Here is a 19,775-nt window from a genome sequence, read left to right on the forward strand (position 1 = left end):
CAGGATGAGCAGTAGAGGGTGTGGCAGGAGCAGATGTAACACATCGTGTCGGCAGGTTTGAGTTTTTTCCCCCCTTTCAATAAAAACCTAGACAACCAGATGTGGTGTTCCTTACTAAATAGTGACCTTAATTCATCAATCAAGTACTGTACAAGGGAGGAGCAAAAACCCACAGACACTCTGCCCTCCGTGGCATGAGACACATGTGTTCTAATGCCTCTTAAGGGGAAAGTAATCCAAATGTAACTGAAAGTAATCAGATTACGTTACTGAGTGTGGGCAATCCAAAAGTTGTGACTGATTTAGAAAATTGAAATGATTTATACAATTCAACAAATTCTGTCAACAGCTTTATCACTTTAATTATATCGAAGCAGAGAAAATAGAATATGCACTAGTATAAAGTCGAAAGACATAATTTAACACAAATAACTTATTCATAACTTATCAAAAATAGGATACAAATATTATGTAGCCTTCAAGAGTATTTTACATGAGAACAACTTAACATGTCATAAATATGTAGCATACATATCAAAGATTCACCTTTTTTTCAGTACTGAAATAATCAGTAAAACATTTTTTAATTATCATTTTTGAATTATCATCCACCTTTATCATCCATCTATTCCAGAAACTGGAATAGAGAGGCAGATAATGAAAAACTCCCCAGAAGGCAGGAACCTAGGAAAAACCTAGAGAGGAACCAAGCCCCATGTCGTGGCCATGTCTGTACAGCGTAAACGGTGGTTAATGCACAGATAGCTTCACAGTTACACAGTTTACAATTGCAATTGAGTCAGTTGAATACAGTCAACCCCTGATAAGTGCACATTAGATACGTGTACACTCTGTTTAAGTGCAGTGCAGGTTATTAGTCCTAATCCACATGTATATTGACTTTAACACATTTCCCTGGATAACTCCATGCCTTACAATAGTGCACACATTGAGGACAGGCATTGCATGTCTAGTTCTTCATTGGAACTCAGTCTTTTGAACATACTGGTTAAATATTTATACAACTCCCAGTCTTTCTCAAAATCATGAAAACACCTCTCATGTCCAGCCTGTCCTCCAGCGTGGAGAGGAAAGTTAACCTCATTTTCAACGACGCCAAGTCCAGGCAATATGTAGGTCACCTCAGTGACCTTCCCCTGGTCCCATCAGAAGACAGCACTTCAGATTTATAGATATCGTATCAATAAAATAACCTTCCATATTCTGGGTTCCAAGTGTACAACGTTACAGACTCCAAGTTCCATTAAGAATCTAGGTTCCTGCAGGTGAGCTGTACCCTTCTGTGAAGCAGAAAGAAAGAGAGGAGAGGAATGAAAAGGTAGATTTAAACAAAACAAACATTTTCATCTGTTTGGCCAGGTCAGCTGCCGAGGTTATATAAACCAATGTCAAGTTTTTGATCTGGTCTTTGTCTTCTGAGTTTGAGTGAAACAATGAAACATACTCACTCAGCTGGCCTTGCTGCTTCCTCCCCATCTGGAAACACAGGATGTATTTATACATGTATTTTTGATATTACCTTTATTTTAACAGCAAAGACATATTTTACATACACTCTCTGAATATACAACATAAATATACACATTATATCTAAACTATATATATATATACACTACTGGTCAAACGTTTTAGAACACCTACTCATTCAAGGGTTTTTCTTTATAAAAAAAATACATTGTAGAATAATAGTGAAGACATCAAAACTATGAAATAACACATATGGAATCAAGTAGTAACAAAAACGTGTTAAACAAATCGAAATGTATTTGAGATTTGAGATTCTTTGCTTTGATAACAGCTTTGCACACTCTTGGTATTCTCTCAACCGGCTTCATGAAGTAGTCACCTGGAATGCATTTCAATTAACAGGTGTACCTTGTTAAAAGTTAATTTGTGGAATTTCTTTCCTTCTTAATGCGTTTGAGCCAATCAGGTATGTGGTGACAAGGTAGGGTTATTACAGATGGCCGTATTTGGTAAAATACCAATACCATATTATGGCAAGAACAGCTCAAATAAGCAAAGAGAAATGACAGTCCATCATTACTTCAAGACATGAAGGTCAGCCAATCTGGAAAATTTGAAAGTTTCTTTAAGTGCAGTCGCAACAACCATCAGCCACTATGGTGAAACTGGCTCTCATGAGGACCGCCACAGGAATGGAAGACCCAGAGTTACCTCTGCTGCAGAGGATACGTTTGTTTGAGTTACTAGCCTCAGAAATTGCAGCCCAGATAAATGGTTCATAGAGTTCAAGTAACAGACACATCTCAACATCAACTGTTCAGAGGAGACTGCGTGAATCAGGCCTTCATGGTCAAATTTCTGCAAAGAAACCACTTCTAAAGAACACCAATAATAATAAGAGACTTGCTTGGGCAAAGAAACACGAGCAATGGACATTAGACCGGTGGATATCTGTAATTTGGTCTGATGAGTCTATATTTGCGATTCTTGGTTCCAACTGCTGTGTCTTTGTTGTGTCTATGCTGAGTAGATGAACGAGTGATCTCTGCATGGGTGGTTCACACTGTGAAGCATGGAGGAAGGAGTGTGATCGTTTGGGGGTGCTTTGCTGGTGACACTGTCTGTGATTTATTTAGAATTCAAGGCACACTTAACCAGAATGGCTACTACAGCATTCTGAGGCAATGCGTTGACCCAACTGTGCTTAATGGGACTATCATTTTGTTTTCAATTGGACAATGACCCAACACACCTCCAGGCTCCAGTGATGGAGTTCTGCATCAGATGACCTGGCCTCCAAAATCACCTGACCTCAATCGAAATGAGATGGTTTGGGATGAGTTGAACCGCCGATTGAAGGAAAAGCATCCAACAAGTGCTCAGCATTAATATGTGGGAACTCCTTCAAGACTGTGGGAAAAGCATTCCAGGTGAAGCTGGTTGAGATAATGCCAAGAGTGTGCAAAGCTGTCATAGGAGAAGGGTGGCTACTTTTAATAATCTAAAATCTAAAATATATTTGGATTTGTTTAACACTTTTTGGGTACTACATGATTCCACATATGTTATTTCATAGTTTTAAAAATAAAGAAAAGCCCTTGAATGAGTAGGTGTGTCCAAACTTTTGACTGGTACTATATATATATATATATATATATATATATATATATATATATATATATATATATATATATATATATATATATATATATATATAAAACACAGTCATGGGAAAAACAGTTAAATTCCTTCACAAATATGTCCCCAATCAATACTTTAAGTTGCCCAAACTGTATCAGAACATCAAGATGAAATGTATTTAGAATTTTTTCCAAAAATACAATTAATTAAAACTAAAAGCAGATTTATCTATCTATTTAGATTTTTTCCAGAAATACAATTAATTAAAACTAAAAGCAGATTTATCTATCTCGGGGGAGACCTTAGGAACCTCAAGAGTAAACTAATCCTGCGAGTGGATTAGGCAACTCAAGTATCTATACTCCAACAGCAAATTTAGATAAGACGGAAGTTTATGATGTCAGGCCTTGTAATCAAAACGGAGTAATGTCTGAGTAATGTCTGTGGGTCTTTAGCGAATTCCAGCCAACCTTTTTATATAGGATGCAGTGATTAGTATCAAAACTACCACCTGTAACAAAATGAAGGTCACTGTGGTAGATGGCATCCAAAGGTTTATGAGTAGTAGCAGCTGTACTTTGATAAATAATATCAGCATTATCAAGAACAGATAAAATGGTTGTCTGAATAATCTGCTTCCTACTGCTTAGAGAAAGGCACAACCTGTTTCAGTAGAAAAATATTTAAACTTTAAATCTTATCTATATGTTTTTTAAAGGTCAAAATCATATAAATACAGTTCCCAATTATTTATATGCTATATTCCGTTTGGTTGGAGAACCATACTTTATTGTGTTTTGCCTGTATTAAGCACAAGTTTTAAATCAGCAATGGATTCCTGCATAGCTCTAAAATCTGATTCTTGTTTTGACGCAGCCAGTCAGGGAAGTAGCATACATATCACTATCATCCTCATATATCCACATACATCTGTGGTGGCAGCGTAGCCTACTGGTTAGAGCATTGGACAAGTAACTAGAAAGGTTGCAAGATCAAATCCCTGAGCTGACAAGGTGAAAATCTGTCATTCTGCTCCTGAACAAGGCAGTTTAACCCACTGTTCCTAGGCAATCATTGAAAATAAGAACTTGTTCTGAACTGACTTGCCTAGTTAAATAGATGTAGTTAACAGATTGACCAATGGTGTTTATGTAAATCCTCAAAAGAACAGGTCCCAAAATCACCTTTAAGAAGTTCAGACTTAACCCCATCAATCACGTTGGCCTGAGTTCTGTCACTAGGGAAACCATGAACAGGCGTCAGAGCTCAAACCTATTGAGGACAACTTATTCAATAAAATGGCATGAACAACAGTATCAACATATTTTGACAGGTCCACAAACAAAGCAGCACATTTAATTTTAGTGTCTAAAGCACAGACAAGATTATTAAAAACGAACGTGGTTGCTGTAATAGTGCTATGCCGAGGCCTAAACCCTGATTGGTTTACATTCAGAATACATTTCTCAGATAAAAAAAGCAATGGGATGATGTATAGTAGGTATTTCTATTTTATCTGTTCCATTTCCAAGGGCCAATACTGTGTTTTTACACTATTGTAGGTGAGTTACCTTGATCAACTCTGGCTGTCTGAGCCTTCCTTTCCTTGAAGACAAACAGCCCAGCCAGCAGGAAACACAGCAGAGCAACAGCACCAGCCACAACGGCAGAGGTCACATAAGCACCAGGAGAGCCTGTCTGAGGCCAGCCTATAGTAGATGAACAGAATCATATGTTGATTTTCATTTTAAATTGATTGCTTGACATAAATTTATAAAGTTACACATTTCAAGGAAATCCACACCAAAACGATATTTTGGTATTTGTTTCATTAGTCCATAACTTGTGGACTTGTTTACATGCTGCTGTGCGGTTTGTTGCTATAGTTTCTTTGCTACCTGCCAACTTTACGTTTTTTACTTTTTAATTACCGTTTTATATTTTCCCTCGCTCTAATTTTTCATTCAAGTTTTTAACCCCGTACATGTTTCTACACGACCTCTACCAGCCGAAGCTAAGTAGTAACATTAACATTATGCCTTCTAATTGTCGTCGCTGTACTCCTAATACAGGAGAACGATCGCCTTATGGCAAGGATAGCCATGCTGCATGCCCAGCGTCAGACGTAATCGTTAGGCAAGGGTAATTTCAGTGTTGGAAAGGATAAAACAGCATCTTTGCCACCAATAAGTACAGATAGTAACGTTAGTTTAAATCCCCTCGCACAGTCCGCACAGCCGAACAATTTTCTCATGGCTTCTGGAAGGAAATGCTGTAGGAATACTCAACCGGTGTCGCTCATTCAGCCGACAGAGACTTTCAACCGGCAACGAGTCAGAGTCCGAGTCTTCTCTGGTTTCTCCTCCATCTGGTTTCTCCTCCACCCGTTACGGGGTCTGAGTCGCCGAAGCCTCCCACCATTAGCTCTGACAAATTGAACACCCTAGTCATTGGCGACTCCATTACCCGCAGTATTAGACTTAAAAATAATAATCCAGTGATCATACACTGTTAACCAGGGGGCAGGGCTACCGACGAAAGGGCTAATCTGTAGATGGTGCTGACTAAGGCTAAAACTGGCGAGAGTAGAGAGTATAGAGATATTTTTAACCACGTCGGCACCAACAATGTTAGGGTGAAACAGTCAGAGGTCACCAAGCGCAATATAGCTTCAGCGTGTAAATCTGCTAGAAAGATGTGTCGGCATCGAGTAATTGTCGCTGGCCCCCTCCAACTTAGGGGGACTGATGAGCTCTACAGCAGAGTCTCACAACTCAATCGCTGGTTGAAAACCGTTTTCTGCCCCTCCCAAAAGATAGAATTTGTAGATAATTGGCCCTCTTTCTGGGACTCACCCACAAACAGGACCACGCCTGGCCTGCTGTGTAGTGACAGACTCCATCCTAGCTGGAGCGGTGTCCTCATCTTATTTATGAACATAGACAGGGCTCTAACTCCTCTAGCTCGTCAATGAGATATTGTGCAGGCCAGGCAGCAGGCTGTTAGCCACCCTGCCAGCTTAGTGTAGTCAGCTCAGCTATCCCCATTGAGACCGTGTCTGTGCCTCGATCTAGGTTGGGCAAAACTTAACATCTATGCAACCAACTCAATCCCTTTTTATAGCTACTGTTTACAGGCCTCCTGGGCCGTAGACAGTGTTCCTCACCGAGTTCCAAGAATTCCTATCGGACCTTGTAGTCATGGCAAATAATATTCACATTTTTGGTGACTTTAATATTCACATGGGAAAGTTCACAGACCCACTCCAAAAGGCTTTTTGAGATATCATCAACTCAGTGGGTTTTGTCCAACATGTCTCCAGACCTACTCACTGCCACAGTAATACTCTGGACCTAGTTTTGTCCCATGGAATAAATATTTGGGATCTTAATGTTTTGCCTTGTTATCCTGGACTATTGGACCACCCTTTTATTAAAACTGAGGAACTCATGTTAACCTTGCACAGTCGAACCCCTAAATCAAATAACATTTTTCATAAGAAACTAGCTCCCTGGTATAGAGAAAATACCAGAGCCCAGAAACAAGCTTCCAAAAAATTGGAACGGAAATGGCGCTACACCAAACAGGAAGTCTTCCGACTAGCTTGGAAAGACAGTACCGTACAGTATCGAAGAGCCCTCACTGCTGCTCGATCATCTTATTTTTCCAACTTAACTGAGGAGAATAAGAACAGTCCAAAATAAAATATGTATACTGTCACCAAGCTGACTAAAAAGCAGCACTACACAAGAGAGGATGGCTTTCACTTCAGCAGGGATCAATTCATGAACTTTGACAAAAATATCATGATCATTAGAAAGCAAATTACAAACTCCTCTTTAAATCTGCATATTTCTCCAAAGCTCAGTTGTTCTGAGTGCACAACACTGCCAGGACCTAGGATCAAGGGAGACACTCAAGTTTGTTAATACTATATCTCTTGACCCCTTGATGAAAATAGTATTGGCCTCTAAACCTTCAAGCTGCATATTGGACCCTATTCTAACTAAACTCCTGAAAGAGCTGCTTCCTGTGCTTGGCCCTCCTATGTTGAACTTCATAAACGGCTTCCTATCCACCGGATGTCTACCAAACTCACATAAAAGGCAAATGTTTTACTTTTAAACTCGGAAAAAACAGAGATGCTAGAAACAAAGAGATATTCTGTTAGATCTGACAATTTATCTTGTTGGTTGTACAGGCATCTAAAATAAAACTGTGAAGGACCTCAGCGTTACTCTGGAACCTGATCTCTCTTTTGGTGAACATATTGTTACGTCCGTTGTTAGAAGGAGACCAAGGTGCAGTGTGGTAGGCGTACATTATACTTTTATTTTAAATGATACCAAAAACAACAAAATGAAAAACAAACGTAAAGCTATATGCAGTGCAGAAAGCAACTACACACAAGATCCCACAACTGAAGGTGGAGAAAAGGGCTGCCTAAGTATGATCCCCAATCAGAGACAACGATAGACAGCTGCCTCTGATTGGGACCATACCCGGCCAACAAAGAAATAGACAAACTAGAAGGCCCACCCAAATCACACCCTGACCTAACCAAATCGAGAAATAAAAAGTCTCTCTAAGGTCAGGGCGTGACACATATCAATAATATTTCAAGGACAGCTTTTTTCCATCTTGGTAACATTGCAAAAATCAGAAACTTTCTGTCCAAAATAATGCAGAAAAACGTATCCATGCTTTTGTCACTTCTAGATTAGACTACTGCAATGCTCTACTTTCCGGATATCTGAATAAAGGACTAAATAAACTTCAATTAGTGCTAAACACAGCTGCTAGAATCTTGACTAGAACCAAAAAATGTGATCATATTACTCCAATGCTAGAATCTCTACACTGGCTTCCTGTTAAAGGTAGGGCTTATTCCAAGATTTTACTGCTAACCTACAAAACATTACATGGACTTGCTCCTACCTATCTTTCCGATTTGGTCCTGCCGTACATACCTACACGTACGCTATGTACGTAGAAGGCTTCCTTACTGTCCCTAGAACATTAGCAAACAGCTGGAGGCAGGACTTTCTATTATAGAGCTCAATTTGTATGGAATGGTCTGCCTATCCATGTGAGACATGCAGACTCCGTCTCGACCTTTAAGTCTTCATTGAATACTCATCTCTTCTGTAGGTTCTATGACTGAGTGTATGACTAACTGCCAAAGCTGTTTTTACCTGCCTGGTTCCACTCGCTCCACTGCGATTCTCTGCCTCTAATCCTTTTACAGGGGCTGAGTCAATGGCTTACTGGTGCTCTTCCATGCCGTCCCTAGGAGGGGTGCGTCACTTGAGGGTTGAGTCACTGCCGTGATCTTCCTGTCCGGGTTGGTGCCGTGGAGGAGATCTTTGTGGGCTATACTCGGCCTTGTCTCAGAGTAATACATTGGTGGTTGAAGATATCCCTAATGGTGTGGGGACGTGGCAAAGTGGGTGGGGTTATAACCTTTCTGTTTGGCCCTGTCCAGGGGTATCGTCGGACAGGGCCACAGTGTCTCCCTGTCTCAGCCTCCAGTATTTATGCTGTAATAGTTTGTGTCGGCGGGCTAGGGTCAGTCTGTTATATCTGGAGTGTTTCTCCTGTCTTATCCAGTGCCCTGTGTTAATTTAAGTATACTACCTCTAATTCTCTCTTTCCCTTTTTCACTCTTTCTCTTTCTTCTCCACTCTCTCGTTCTCGCTCTCTTTCTCTCTCTCTTTTCTCTCTGGACCTGAGCCATAGGACCATGACCCAGGACTACCTGGTCTGATGACTCCTGGCTGTCCCCAGTCCACCTGGTCATGCTGCTGCTCCAATGTCAACTGTTCTGCCTGCAGTTCTGGAAAACAGCAGGTCAGGAACAAGGTCAGGGCTGGACGTGCTACCTTGTCCTGGACCTGTTGTTTTGGACTCCCTCTCTGCCACACCTTCTGTCTCTAACGGAATAATCTGCTATTTTTTATTATTTTTTATTTCACCTTTAATTAACCAGGTAGTCTAGTTGAGAACAAGTTCTCATTTACAACTGCGACCTGGCCAAGATAAAGCATAGCAGTGTGAACAGACAACAACACTGTCACGACTTGGTCATTATATTTTGTGTTTTTGGTATATGTTTGGGTAAGCCAGGGTGTGACATGGATTTATATGTTGTGTTTCGTATTGGGGTTTGTAGTAATTGGGATTGTGTATGATTAGGGGTGTGTCTAGTTAGGCTTGGCTGCCTAGTGCGATTCTCAATCAGAGTCAGGTGCTTGTCGTTGTCTCTGATTGAGAACCGTATTTAGACAGCCTGACTTTCGCGTTGTATTTTGTGGGTGTTTGTACCTGTCTCTGTGTAGTTGTCACCAGATAGGCTGTAATTAGTTTACGTTTCGTTTGTTGTTTTCGTTATTCAGTTATCTCATGTACCGTGATTTACTTCATTAAAGTCATGAGTAACCTATACGCTGCATTTCGGTCTGACTCTCTTCTTACAACAGACTAACGTCGTTACAAACACAGAGTTACACAGAGAAAACAATAAACAAGTCAATAACACATTAGAAAAAAATAGTCTATATACATTGTGTAAAAAAGGCATGAGTTAGGCAATAAATAGGCCATAGGAGCTGATAATTACAATTTAGCAGATTAACACTGGAGTGATAAATGATCAGATGATCATGTGCAAGTAGAGATACTGGTGTGCAAAAGAGCAGAAAAGTAAATAAAAACAGTATGAGGATGAGGTAGGTAAATTTGGGTGGGCTATTTACAGATGGACTATGTACAGCTGCAGCGATCGGAAAGCTGCTCAGATAGCAGATGTTTAAAGTTGGTGAGGGAAGTCTCCAAGTTGGTGAGGGAAGTCTCCAACTTCAGCGATTTTTGGAATTCGTTCCAGTCACAGGCAGCAGAGAACTGGAAGGAAAGGCGGCCAAAGGAGGTGTTGGCTTTAGGGATGATCAGTGAGATACACCTGCTGGAGCGCGTGCTATGGGTGGGTGTTGCCATCGTGACCAGTAAACTGAGATAAGGCAGAGCTTTACCTAGCATGGACTTGTACATGACCTGGAGCCAGTGGGTCTGGCAATGAATATGTAGCGAGGGCCAGCCGACTAGAGCATACAGGTCGCAGTGGTGGGTGGTATAAGGTGCTTTAGTAACAAAACGGATGGCACTGTGATAAACTGCATCCACTTTGCTGAGTAGAGTATTGGAAGCTATTTTGTAGATGACATCGCAGAAGTCGAGGATCGGTAGGATAGTCAGTTTTACTAGGGTAAGTTTGGCGGCGTGAGTGAAGGAGGCTTTGTTGCGAAATAGAAAGCCGACTCTAGATTTGATTTTGGATTGGAGATGTTTGATATGAGTCTGGAAGGAGAGTTTACAGTCTAGCCAGACACCTAGGTACTTATAGATGTCCACATATTCTAGGTCGGAACCATCTAGGATGGTGATGCTAGTCGGGCGTGCGGGTGCAGGTAGCGAAAGTTTGAAAAACATGCATTTGGTTTTGCTAGCGTTTAAGAGCAGTTGGAGGCCACGGAAGGAGTGTTGTATGGCATTGAAGCTTGTTTGGAGGTTAGATAGCACAGTGTCCAAGGAAGGGCCAGAGGTATACAGAATGGTCTTCTGTGTAGAGGTGGATCAGGGAATCGCCCGCAGCAAGAGCAACATCATTGATATATACAGAGAAAAGAGTCTGCCCGAGAATTGAACCCTGTGGAACCCCCACAGAGACTGCCAGAGGACCGGACAACATGCCCTCCGATTTGACACATTGAACTCTGTCTGCAAAGTAGTTGGTGAACCAGGCAAGGCTGTCATTAGAAAAACCGAGGCTACTGAGTCTTCCGATAAGAAAATGGTGATTGACAGAGTCGAAAGCCTTGGCCAGGTCGATGAAGATGTCTGCACAGTACTGTCTTTTATCGATGGCGGTTATGATATCGTTTAGTACCTTGAGCGTGGCTGAGGTGCACCCGTGACCGGTTCGGAAACTGGATTGCACAGCGGAGAAGGTACAGCGGGATTCGAGATGGTCAGTGATCTGTTTGTTGACTTGGCTTTCGAAGACCTTAGATAGGCAGGGCAGGATGGATATAAGTCTGTAACAGTTTGGGTCCAGGGTGTCACTCCCTTTGAAGAGTAGGATGACCGCGGCAGCTTTCCCAATCCTTGGAGATCTCAGACGATACGAAAGAGAGGTTGAACAGGCTGGTAATAGGGGTTGCGACAATGGTGGCGGATAGTTTCAGAAATAGTGTCCAGATTGTCAAGCCCAGCTGATTTGTATGGTTCCAGGTTTTGCAGCTCTTCCAGAATATCTGCTATCTGGATTTGGGTAAAGGAGAAGCTGGGGAGGCTTGGGCGAGAAGCTACGGGGGGGGTGGTGGGGGGGGGGGGGCGGAGCTGTTGGCCGAGGTTGGAGTAGCCAGGAGGTGACCTTGGATTTATCGGTCGTGACCTTGTTACCTAGCCTCAGTGCAGTGAACAGCTGGGATGAGGTGTTCTTGTGCTCTTGAACTTTTGGGAGTTAGAGCTACAGGATGCAAGTTTCTGCTTGAAAAAGCTGACCTTTGCATTCCTGAATGACTGCGTGTATTGGTTCCCGACTTCCCTGAACAGTTGCATATCGCGGGGACTATTCAATGCTATTGCAGTCCGCCACTGGATGTTTTTGTGCTGGTTGAGGGCAGTCAGGTCTGAAGTGAACCAAGGGCTATATCTGTTCTTAGTTCTGCATTTTTTGAATGGAGCATGCTTATCTAAGATGGTGAGGAAGTTACTTTTAAAGAATGACAAGACATCCTGACGGACATCACCTGACGGGATGAGGTCAATATCCTTCCAGGATACCCGGGCCAGGTCGATTAGAAAGACCTGCTCGCAGAAGTGTTTTATGGAGTGTTTGACAGTGACGAGGGGTGGTCGTTTGACTGCGGACCTGTAGCGGATACAGGATGAGGCAGTGATCGCTGAGATCCTGATTGAAGACAGCAGAGGTGTATTTGGAGGGCAAGTTGGTCAGGATAATGTCTATGAGGGTGCCCATGTTTACAGATTTAGGGTTGTACCTGGTGGGTTCCTTGATGATTTGTGTGAGATTGATGGTATCTAGCTTAGATTGTAGGACTGCCGGGGTGTTAAGCATATCCCAGTTTAGGTCACCTAACAGAACAAACTCTGAAGCTAGATGGGGGGCGATCAATTCACAAATGGTGTCCAGGGCACACCTGGGAGCTGAGGGGGGTCGGTAGCAGGCGGCAACAGTGAGAGACTTATTTCTGGAGAGATTCATTTTTAAAATTACAAGTTCGAACTGTTTGGGTATGGACCTGGAAAGTATGACATTACTTTGCAGGCTTACTCTTCCCCCTTTGGCAGTTCTATCTTGATGGAAAATGTTATAGTTGGGTATGGAAATCTCAGAATTTTGGTGGCCTTCCTAAGCCAGGATTCAGACACTGCAAGGACATCAGGGTTGGTAGAGTGTGCTAAAGCAGTGAGTAAAACAAACTTAGGGAGGAGGCTTCTCATGTTGACATGCATGAATCCAAGGCTTTTTCAATCACAGAAGTCAACAAATGAGGGTGCCTGGGGACATGCAGGGCATGGGTTTACCTCCACATCACCCGAGGAACATAGGAGGAGTAGGATACCGGTTACCGGAAGGTATAATCGAATTAAAAATCGAAAAGAGATTGATTTTTTTTGGAAACATACAAAAAATATGAAAAATACAAAAGTACACGAGAGGATGAACAAAACACGTCTTCACTGCTACGCCATCTTGGAATGCTATGAAAAGCCAACTGACATTTACTCCTGAGGTGCTGACCTGTTGCACCCTCCACAACTGTGATTATTATTATCTGACCCTGATGGTCATGTATGAACGTTTGAACATCTTGGCCATGTTCTGTTATAATCTCCACCCGGCACAGCCAGAAGAAGACTGGCCACCCCACATAGCCTGGTTCCTCTCTAGGTTTCTTTCTTCTCTAGGTTTCTTCCTCTGGCTGTTCTAGGAAGTTTTTCGAAGCCACCGTGCTTCTACATCTGCATTGCTTGCTATTTGGGGTTTTTGGATGGGTTTCTGTACAGCACTTTGTGACATCGGCTGATTTGATTAACATACTGTAGTCCTAAAATGTTTTGCTTGTCAGCAATCAAGTTTCCAAGTTATGTAACTTTCAAAACACAGAAGTCATCCCCATATGATGCATTTCACAGAAGTCATCCCCATATGATGCATTTCACAGAAGTCATCCCCATATGATGCATTTCACAGAAGTCATCCCCATATGATGCATTTCACAGAAGTCATCCCCATATGATGCATTTCACAGAAGTCATCCCCATATGATGCATTTCACAGAAGTCATCCCCATATGATGCATTTCACAGAAGTCAACCCATATGATGCATTTCACAGAAGTCATCCCCATATGATGCATTTCACAGACGTCATCCCCATATGATGCATTTCACAGAAGTCAACCCCATATGATGCATTTCACAGAAGTCATCCCCATATGATGCATTTCACAGAAGTCATCCCCATATGATGCATTTCACAGAAGTCATCCCCATATGATGCATTTCACAGAAGTCATCCCCATATGATGCATTTCACAGAAGTCATCCCCATATGATGCATTTTGCATCTTACATTATATGATGTAAGATGCATGATAAGGGGATGACTTCTGTACTTGAGATTGTTGTGGAGTTTTCCTTTAAGGACAAAGTGATAGAGACACACTGTCTCAGTACTCACAGACAGTGTGTTCCTGTGAAAGGGCGCCCCCTACAGCACAGCTGAGGTTCAGCCGGGGTCCGGAGGAGCAGTTGACGGATATGGAACTGAAGACAGAGAACAGCATAGAGACCGGGTCTGTCACATCACTACTGTTCAATACTCTCCAGTGGCTCTGGTTCAGAGGAGGGTTTGGGCTCCACTCAATGTCCCTACGAGGGTAACCACTGTTGGAGGAACACGTCACCAAGCAACTGACATTGTCACAGGCCACCGTTACAATGGGGATGCTGTAGTTGGCTGTAGAAGGGGAGAGAAATACAGATAAAGAGGGAGGAGAGTGGAAAGAAAAGAGAAAATGCTGTTTTGGACCAATAGGAAGGGATTTTATGTTATCTTAGTTTTACTTCCTGAAAACACAAAGGGCAAATAAACACACACTCTCTCTCTCTCAGAGCTGAGAGACAGCCTGTCTAAGTGATAGCCAAAACAGCAAGTTCTCTCTCTCTCAGAGCTGAGAGACAGTCTGTCTAAGTGATAGACAATTTACAGCTTTCTTTTTGTATTTTATTTTCTGTGAATATATCTATTGTTTGGGCTATTACAAGCACACATCTGACAGCAAAAAATAATGTTCTCTTTCATCCAGAAAGCCATGTTTCACATGTGGGAGAATAAAATAGAAAAATGAATTAAACACAAACATGGAAAGAGAGTTTGAACTGAGGTAATGTTACCTGTCACATTGAGCTGTATGTTCTCCTGCTTCTTCTTTGTTCGGTATTGAATGTGACACTCATACAACCCCTCATCTGACGGCAATATACTCCACAGCTTCATGGTTCGCTGTCTGGGGTCTACATGTGTGCGGTTAGTGTACTCCTTAGGGTCTAACCGCTTATTCATATGGTAGCCATTAATGAACCGGGGATTATTTCCATTGGAACCAGGTCTCTGTACGTACATGAAGACCAGATGGTTCTCCCAGAGGTCTGAGGTACAGGGGATAGTCACAGCCCCGCCCACCTCTCCTATCACCATGGTGACATCTGAGAGAGAGGGAGAGAGGTCACGGGAGGCATATGCCAGAGAGTTAGGTTGTGGGGTTGTGTGGGTGTGAGGGTAGACATTAGGCAGGGTCTTTTTTGGTGACTTCTGTATTTTAGTTTTCACTTCCCAATCTAGCTGCCACTTTTGCCCTTTTCTCTCATCTGTCTGGTAGATTCCCTTCTACTGAATAGAATACATAATGGTTCAGATAATCTTACTACAAATCAAATCGTACAGAGACAACATGCACAAATATACACATACACTGAGTCTACAAAACATTAAGGACACCTTCCTAATATTGAGTTGCCATCAGAACAGGCTCAATTCGTCAGGGCATGAACTCTACAAAGTGTCGAAAGCATTTCACAGGGATGCTGGCCCATGTTGACTCCAATGCTTCCCACAGTTGTGTCAGTTAGGCTGGATGTCCTTTGGGTGTTGGACCATTCTTGATACACACTGGAAATGGTTGAGCACGAAAATCTCAGGAGCGTTGCATTCTTGACAAAAACTGGCACCTACTACCATACCTCTGTTCAAAGGCACTTAATATTTTGTCTTCCCCATTCACCCTCTGAATGCCACACATACACAATCCGTGTCTCAATTGTCTCAAGGCTTAAAAAATCCTTCTTTAACATGTCTCCTCCCATTCATCTATACTGATTGAAGTGGATTTAACAAGTGACATCAATAAGGGACATAGCTTTCACCTGGGTTCACCTGGTCAGTCTATGTCATGGAAAGAACAGGTGTTCCTAATGTTTTGTGCACTCAGTGTATATGGAGACACACATTAAGGTTGGCACACACAATTCCAGCCACACGTCTTCAACAGTAAAGGTATGAAAAGATAAAGTCATGGCAGGTAACTGCTTGTTTGTTATGATGTCATGTTCATGTGACTTGGCTCGCCACTTACCTTTAGTTTGAAGAAACGGCAGCGATACCAGGAAGAGGACACACCTGTTGGAAACCATACAACAGTATAATCAGCCAAGTAGGTGAGGTCACTGTCAGTATTCCTATTGTATAATTACATATTAGTCATTTAATAGGATATTTATTGTACTTATTTCCTATTAACATAAATATTACTGTCCTTTAATTATGGCCACAAAATCCTCTAAGTATGAGACTCCAGCTTTCAGGAAGGTATACTGTACCTGGAAAGCTATAGCACTCAGAAAACATAAATTATTTCCATTTGATTGGAGACCCATTGGCAGCATGCTGTCTATCAGATACCATCACCACACACACACACACACCAATGTAAACAAAGGTGTGAAGAATCGTGACTCTAGATAGTGGATAGCAATACAGGTGTATGTAAATCAAATTCTATGCAAATAACCAAGGTTTAGAGATAGCTCAGGCACAATCCCGCCATATTAATAATGAACACACAGTATAATAATTGACCACATCTTACCGAAGTAGCCATTGCACACACATCCCATAGACCTGTTGAAAACACACACATTAGATCAAACAGCAGCACTCACAACCAATGATCAGCTTTCATACAATCAGATTTATATCATGAGGAACTCATTCATAAATGACGCAGAGATTGCTTATTAATCCTCAGCTAATATGGTGATATAAAAAAAAAGTTATGAAGAAAAATGTTCGTTCTATATTTATCATAAAAACAAAATGAATGGGCATTGAGAGAAATGTTGTCTCCGTGGTTACTTTGTTTTCTAATATTCAGTCAAGGATGTTATTATGCGTTAACTACTTGAGAATAAAGACATACAACTATTGCATCGATGGACTATGACAGGCCAGAGGAGGGTTATGTGCGGGGACAGACTGAGGGAACTACGTAGCTCTAATTAATAAGCGAAGGGGAATCTCCAGAAGTGTAGAGCCCCATTGTTATGGTATCAGCTTGTCGGATGAGTTTCATTAATACAGGTTACTGTATCATCAATAGCACAACTGTGGAAAATACAAGTGCAGTAAACAAAATATATTGCTAGGTGGTTTCGAGCCCTGAATGCTGATTGGCTGAAAGCAGTGGTTTATCACGGTAAGACAATACAAGTATTTTTACTGCTCTAATTACACTGGTAACCAGTTCATTACAGCAGTAAGTCACCTCGGGGGGTTGTGGTAGATGGCCAATATACCACAGCTAAGGGCTGTATCCAGGAACTCCGCATTGCGTTGTGCTTAAGAACAGCCCTTGGCCGTGGTAGATTGGCGCATAACATAAGCACGTGTTTACATTCATGGTCCACTGAGCATGTTGCCAACAGTAGTCTCAACAGCTATAGCCATTCTGACACAGCTCATTTTATTATGATGCAGTAAGTGTGAGTCAGAATGGAGTGATAAGAGAAGTGTGCTGAGAGGAAGTTCATGTTCAGTGTGTTACTCATATCGTAGTGAACAGGAACTCATATCCATGGACTTATTATCAAAAGTCCTATTTTTATTTAACTAGGCAAATCAGGTATAAACAAATGATTATTTACAATGACGGCCTACCCTGGCCAAACCCGGACAACGTTGGACCAATTGTGCGCCGCCCCTATAGGACTCCCGATCGCGGCCCAATCTTATACAGCCTTTATCAAAAGACAAGAGATTAGAACTTCATAGTAATCTGACCGTATCTAGTTTAAACCCACTGTGTGTAAATGTTTGACTTATCTACGTGATTGACAATGTTTGCAAATAAGCAATTGACAAAAATATATAATGCACTGTCCATGCAGCAATATTAGTTTTATTTAAACTTTGACAGAGATTATGATAAACGTTTATTTAAAATATATCATATGAAAATATGGCTGTGTTTACACAGGCAGCCCAATTGTACCAATAACTGGTCTTTTGTCCAATCAGATCAGATCTTTTGCCAATACTTGTCATTTTTTGTGGGTCCTTAGTCTGTTATCTATATTTCTCCAAATACTACTATCAACCCAAGAGTAAAATTCAAATCTCTACAGATATTGCTTAGGTTAATAACCCCGAAACACCAACAGCTTCCATTAATTTAATGATATGATTTATACTCACAGTTGTCTGTCTCAGTAAGCAAAACTGAATACCATCTATTCTATTGCATTGTTGAATTAAAATGCTTCACCTTAACCAGTATTGTATTCTCTAAGTAAGGCTACAACAACACTAGTACATCCCCTACAAGCCAGTCTGGAGGAGCTGTACATATTTGTAACAGCTTATAAAGTATATAATGGTGAAATAAAGGCATTCTTACCACGTCCATGCTTTGCCTTTCTTAACAGCCGTAACTGAGTGTGAAGTCGGAGAGGTTGGTGTGTGAAGTGTTCTCAGTACACTTATGCAGTTCTTCATTCCAAAGCATGATGGAGGGTGTGGTCAGGGGAAGTCGTTTCACTTTTGTAGTAACCTTTACTACTACAGCAGTGTTTGTTCGTAGTTGTGTGTGTGTAAGTCAATGATGTAGATAAACCCTAGATTGTATTGGCCATTGAGAGGGTTTGAAACCACCGGTCGGCCATATTGGCCCTCCCTAGTAGAAATAGTCCTCCATATAAATGAATGGCATTCTACAGTATTTAAATTAAATATTTCAAGGACAAAATAACAAGTATTTAAGTATATTTTATTGTTGTAGTGGGGACAGTAACATTATTAATAAAAAACATATACTTTTTATGTTTAGCTCACATATAATTAAAAAATATGCATTAAAGTGCAGGAGGATCGAATAAATGTAAAAAAAAATAATGTAGACATTAATAAATGACTTTCCAAATCTTTCAAAACCTTTTTTTTTTTTTTTTTTTTTACGTTTGAGTAGGAGTACCAAGATGGCTGCCTGGTGGTTTCAATACAGCACCCCGTCGGTCACCTAAGGTTTATACACATCATTGTTGCGTGTGCTGAGGGGGTGGGGGTCAGTTAATGTCACAGACAATTGAGACTCTCACTTCCTTATAATTATATGTCACATAAACTCTACAGTTCTCTGAATACAGTAGTTCCAACTGCAATGGTTATTCGAGAACACAACAACACTAGTGAGAAAAGGAACACTGTATCCATGGTGTCCATGATGAAGAGCGATTCAGAATGGAGAATGTTTTTTGAGCCAGTGGTGTTGCTGGGACACATGTATGCCCCTGGGGATTTCCTGGGGTTTCCTGGTTTCCTGTCCTGATGTCAAAGACAAATACATGCATGGCCTCAACATATCCTACTAACATAGGGAAACACTCTTTTCACGCCACTTTGATACCGAAGTGACTTTTCAAGTAAAATCACATTTTATTGGTCACATACACGTGTTTAACAAATGTTATTGCGGATATAGCAACATTTTTGTGCTTCTAGTTCCGTCAGTGCAGCAATATCTAACAAGTAATATCTAACAATTTAACAACAATACCTAATACACACACATCTAAGTAAATTAATGGAATTACGAATATATAAAGATATGGATGAACAATGTCAGAGTGTCACAGACTAAGATACAGTAGATAGTATAGAATACAGTATATTTAAACATATGAGATGAGTAATGCAAGATATGTATACATTATTAAAGTGGCTAGAGTTCCATTCATTAAAGTGCCAATGATTTCAGGTCTGTGTATGTAGTCAGTAGCCTCTCTGTGCTAGTGATGACTATTTAACAGTCTCTCTGTCCCAGCTTTGATGCACCTGTATTGACCTCGCCTTCTGGATGATAGCGGGGTGAATAGGCAGTCGCTCGGGTGGTTGTTGTCCTTGATGATTTTTTGGCCTTCCTGTGACATCGGGTGCTGTAGGTGTCCTGGAGGGCAGGTAGTTTGTCCCTGGTGATGCGTTGTGCAGACTGCACCACCCTATGGAGAGC

At 41.4% G+C, this 19,775-nt stretch overlaps 1 protein-coding gene across 4 annotated transcripts; it reads right to left on the reverse strand.

Moving 5' to 3' along the window:
• Positions 1 to 337: 337 nt before the first annotated feature.
• Positions 338 to 18,289, reverse strand: LOC123992552 (T-lymphocyte activation antigen CD80-like). 4 transcript variants are annotated; one of them, XR_006831268.1, is made up of 9 exons: positions 18,168 to 18,289; positions 16,362 to 16,393; positions 15,849 to 15,892; positions 14,611 to 14,922; positions 13,895 to 14,173; positions 4,701 to 4,838; positions 4,314 to 4,366; positions 1,470 to 1,497; positions 338 to 1,301 (listed from the first exon to the last, which is right to left on the reverse strand). XR_006831268.1 is itself a non-coding variant. In XM_046293766.1 (8 exons), the coding sequence occupies exons 1-8, from the start codon at positions 18,174 to 18,176 to the stop codon at positions 1,265 to 1,267; spliced, it is 879 nt and encodes a 292-aa protein (XP_046149722.1). In that variant the 5' UTR covers positions 18,177 to 18,289; the 3' UTR covers positions 338 to 1,264. The 4 variants fall into 4 exon arrangements, 2 of the variants coding, with proteins under 2 accessions (XP_046149722.1, XP_046149723.1); XR_006831267.1 differs by having other exon boundaries at positions 4,314 to 4,401; XM_046293766.1 differs by lacking the exon at positions 4,314 to 4,366.
• Positions 18,290 to 19,775: the final 1,486 nt, after the last annotated feature.

This window comes from Oncorhynchus gorbuscha, linkage group LG13, assembly GCF_021184085.1.
Source record: "Oncorhynchus gorbuscha isolate QuinsamMale2020 ecotype Even-year linkage group LG13, OgorEven_v1.0, whole genome shotgun sequence".
NCBI lineage: Eukaryota > Metazoa > Chordata > Actinopteri > Salmoniformes > Salmonidae > Oncorhynchus > Oncorhynchus gorbuscha.

Coding starts and splice junctions, on each gene's coding strand:
- LOC123992552 (XM_046293766.1), bottom strand. Junction 14,923..15,848: donor GCCGTTTCTTCAAACTAAAG/GTAAGTGGCGAG, acceptor CCTCTCTCTCAG/ATGTCACCATGGTGATAGGA. Junction 14,174..14,610: donor CATACAGCTCAATGTGACAG/GTAACATTACCT, acceptor CCCCTTCTACAG/CCAACTACAGCATCCCCATT.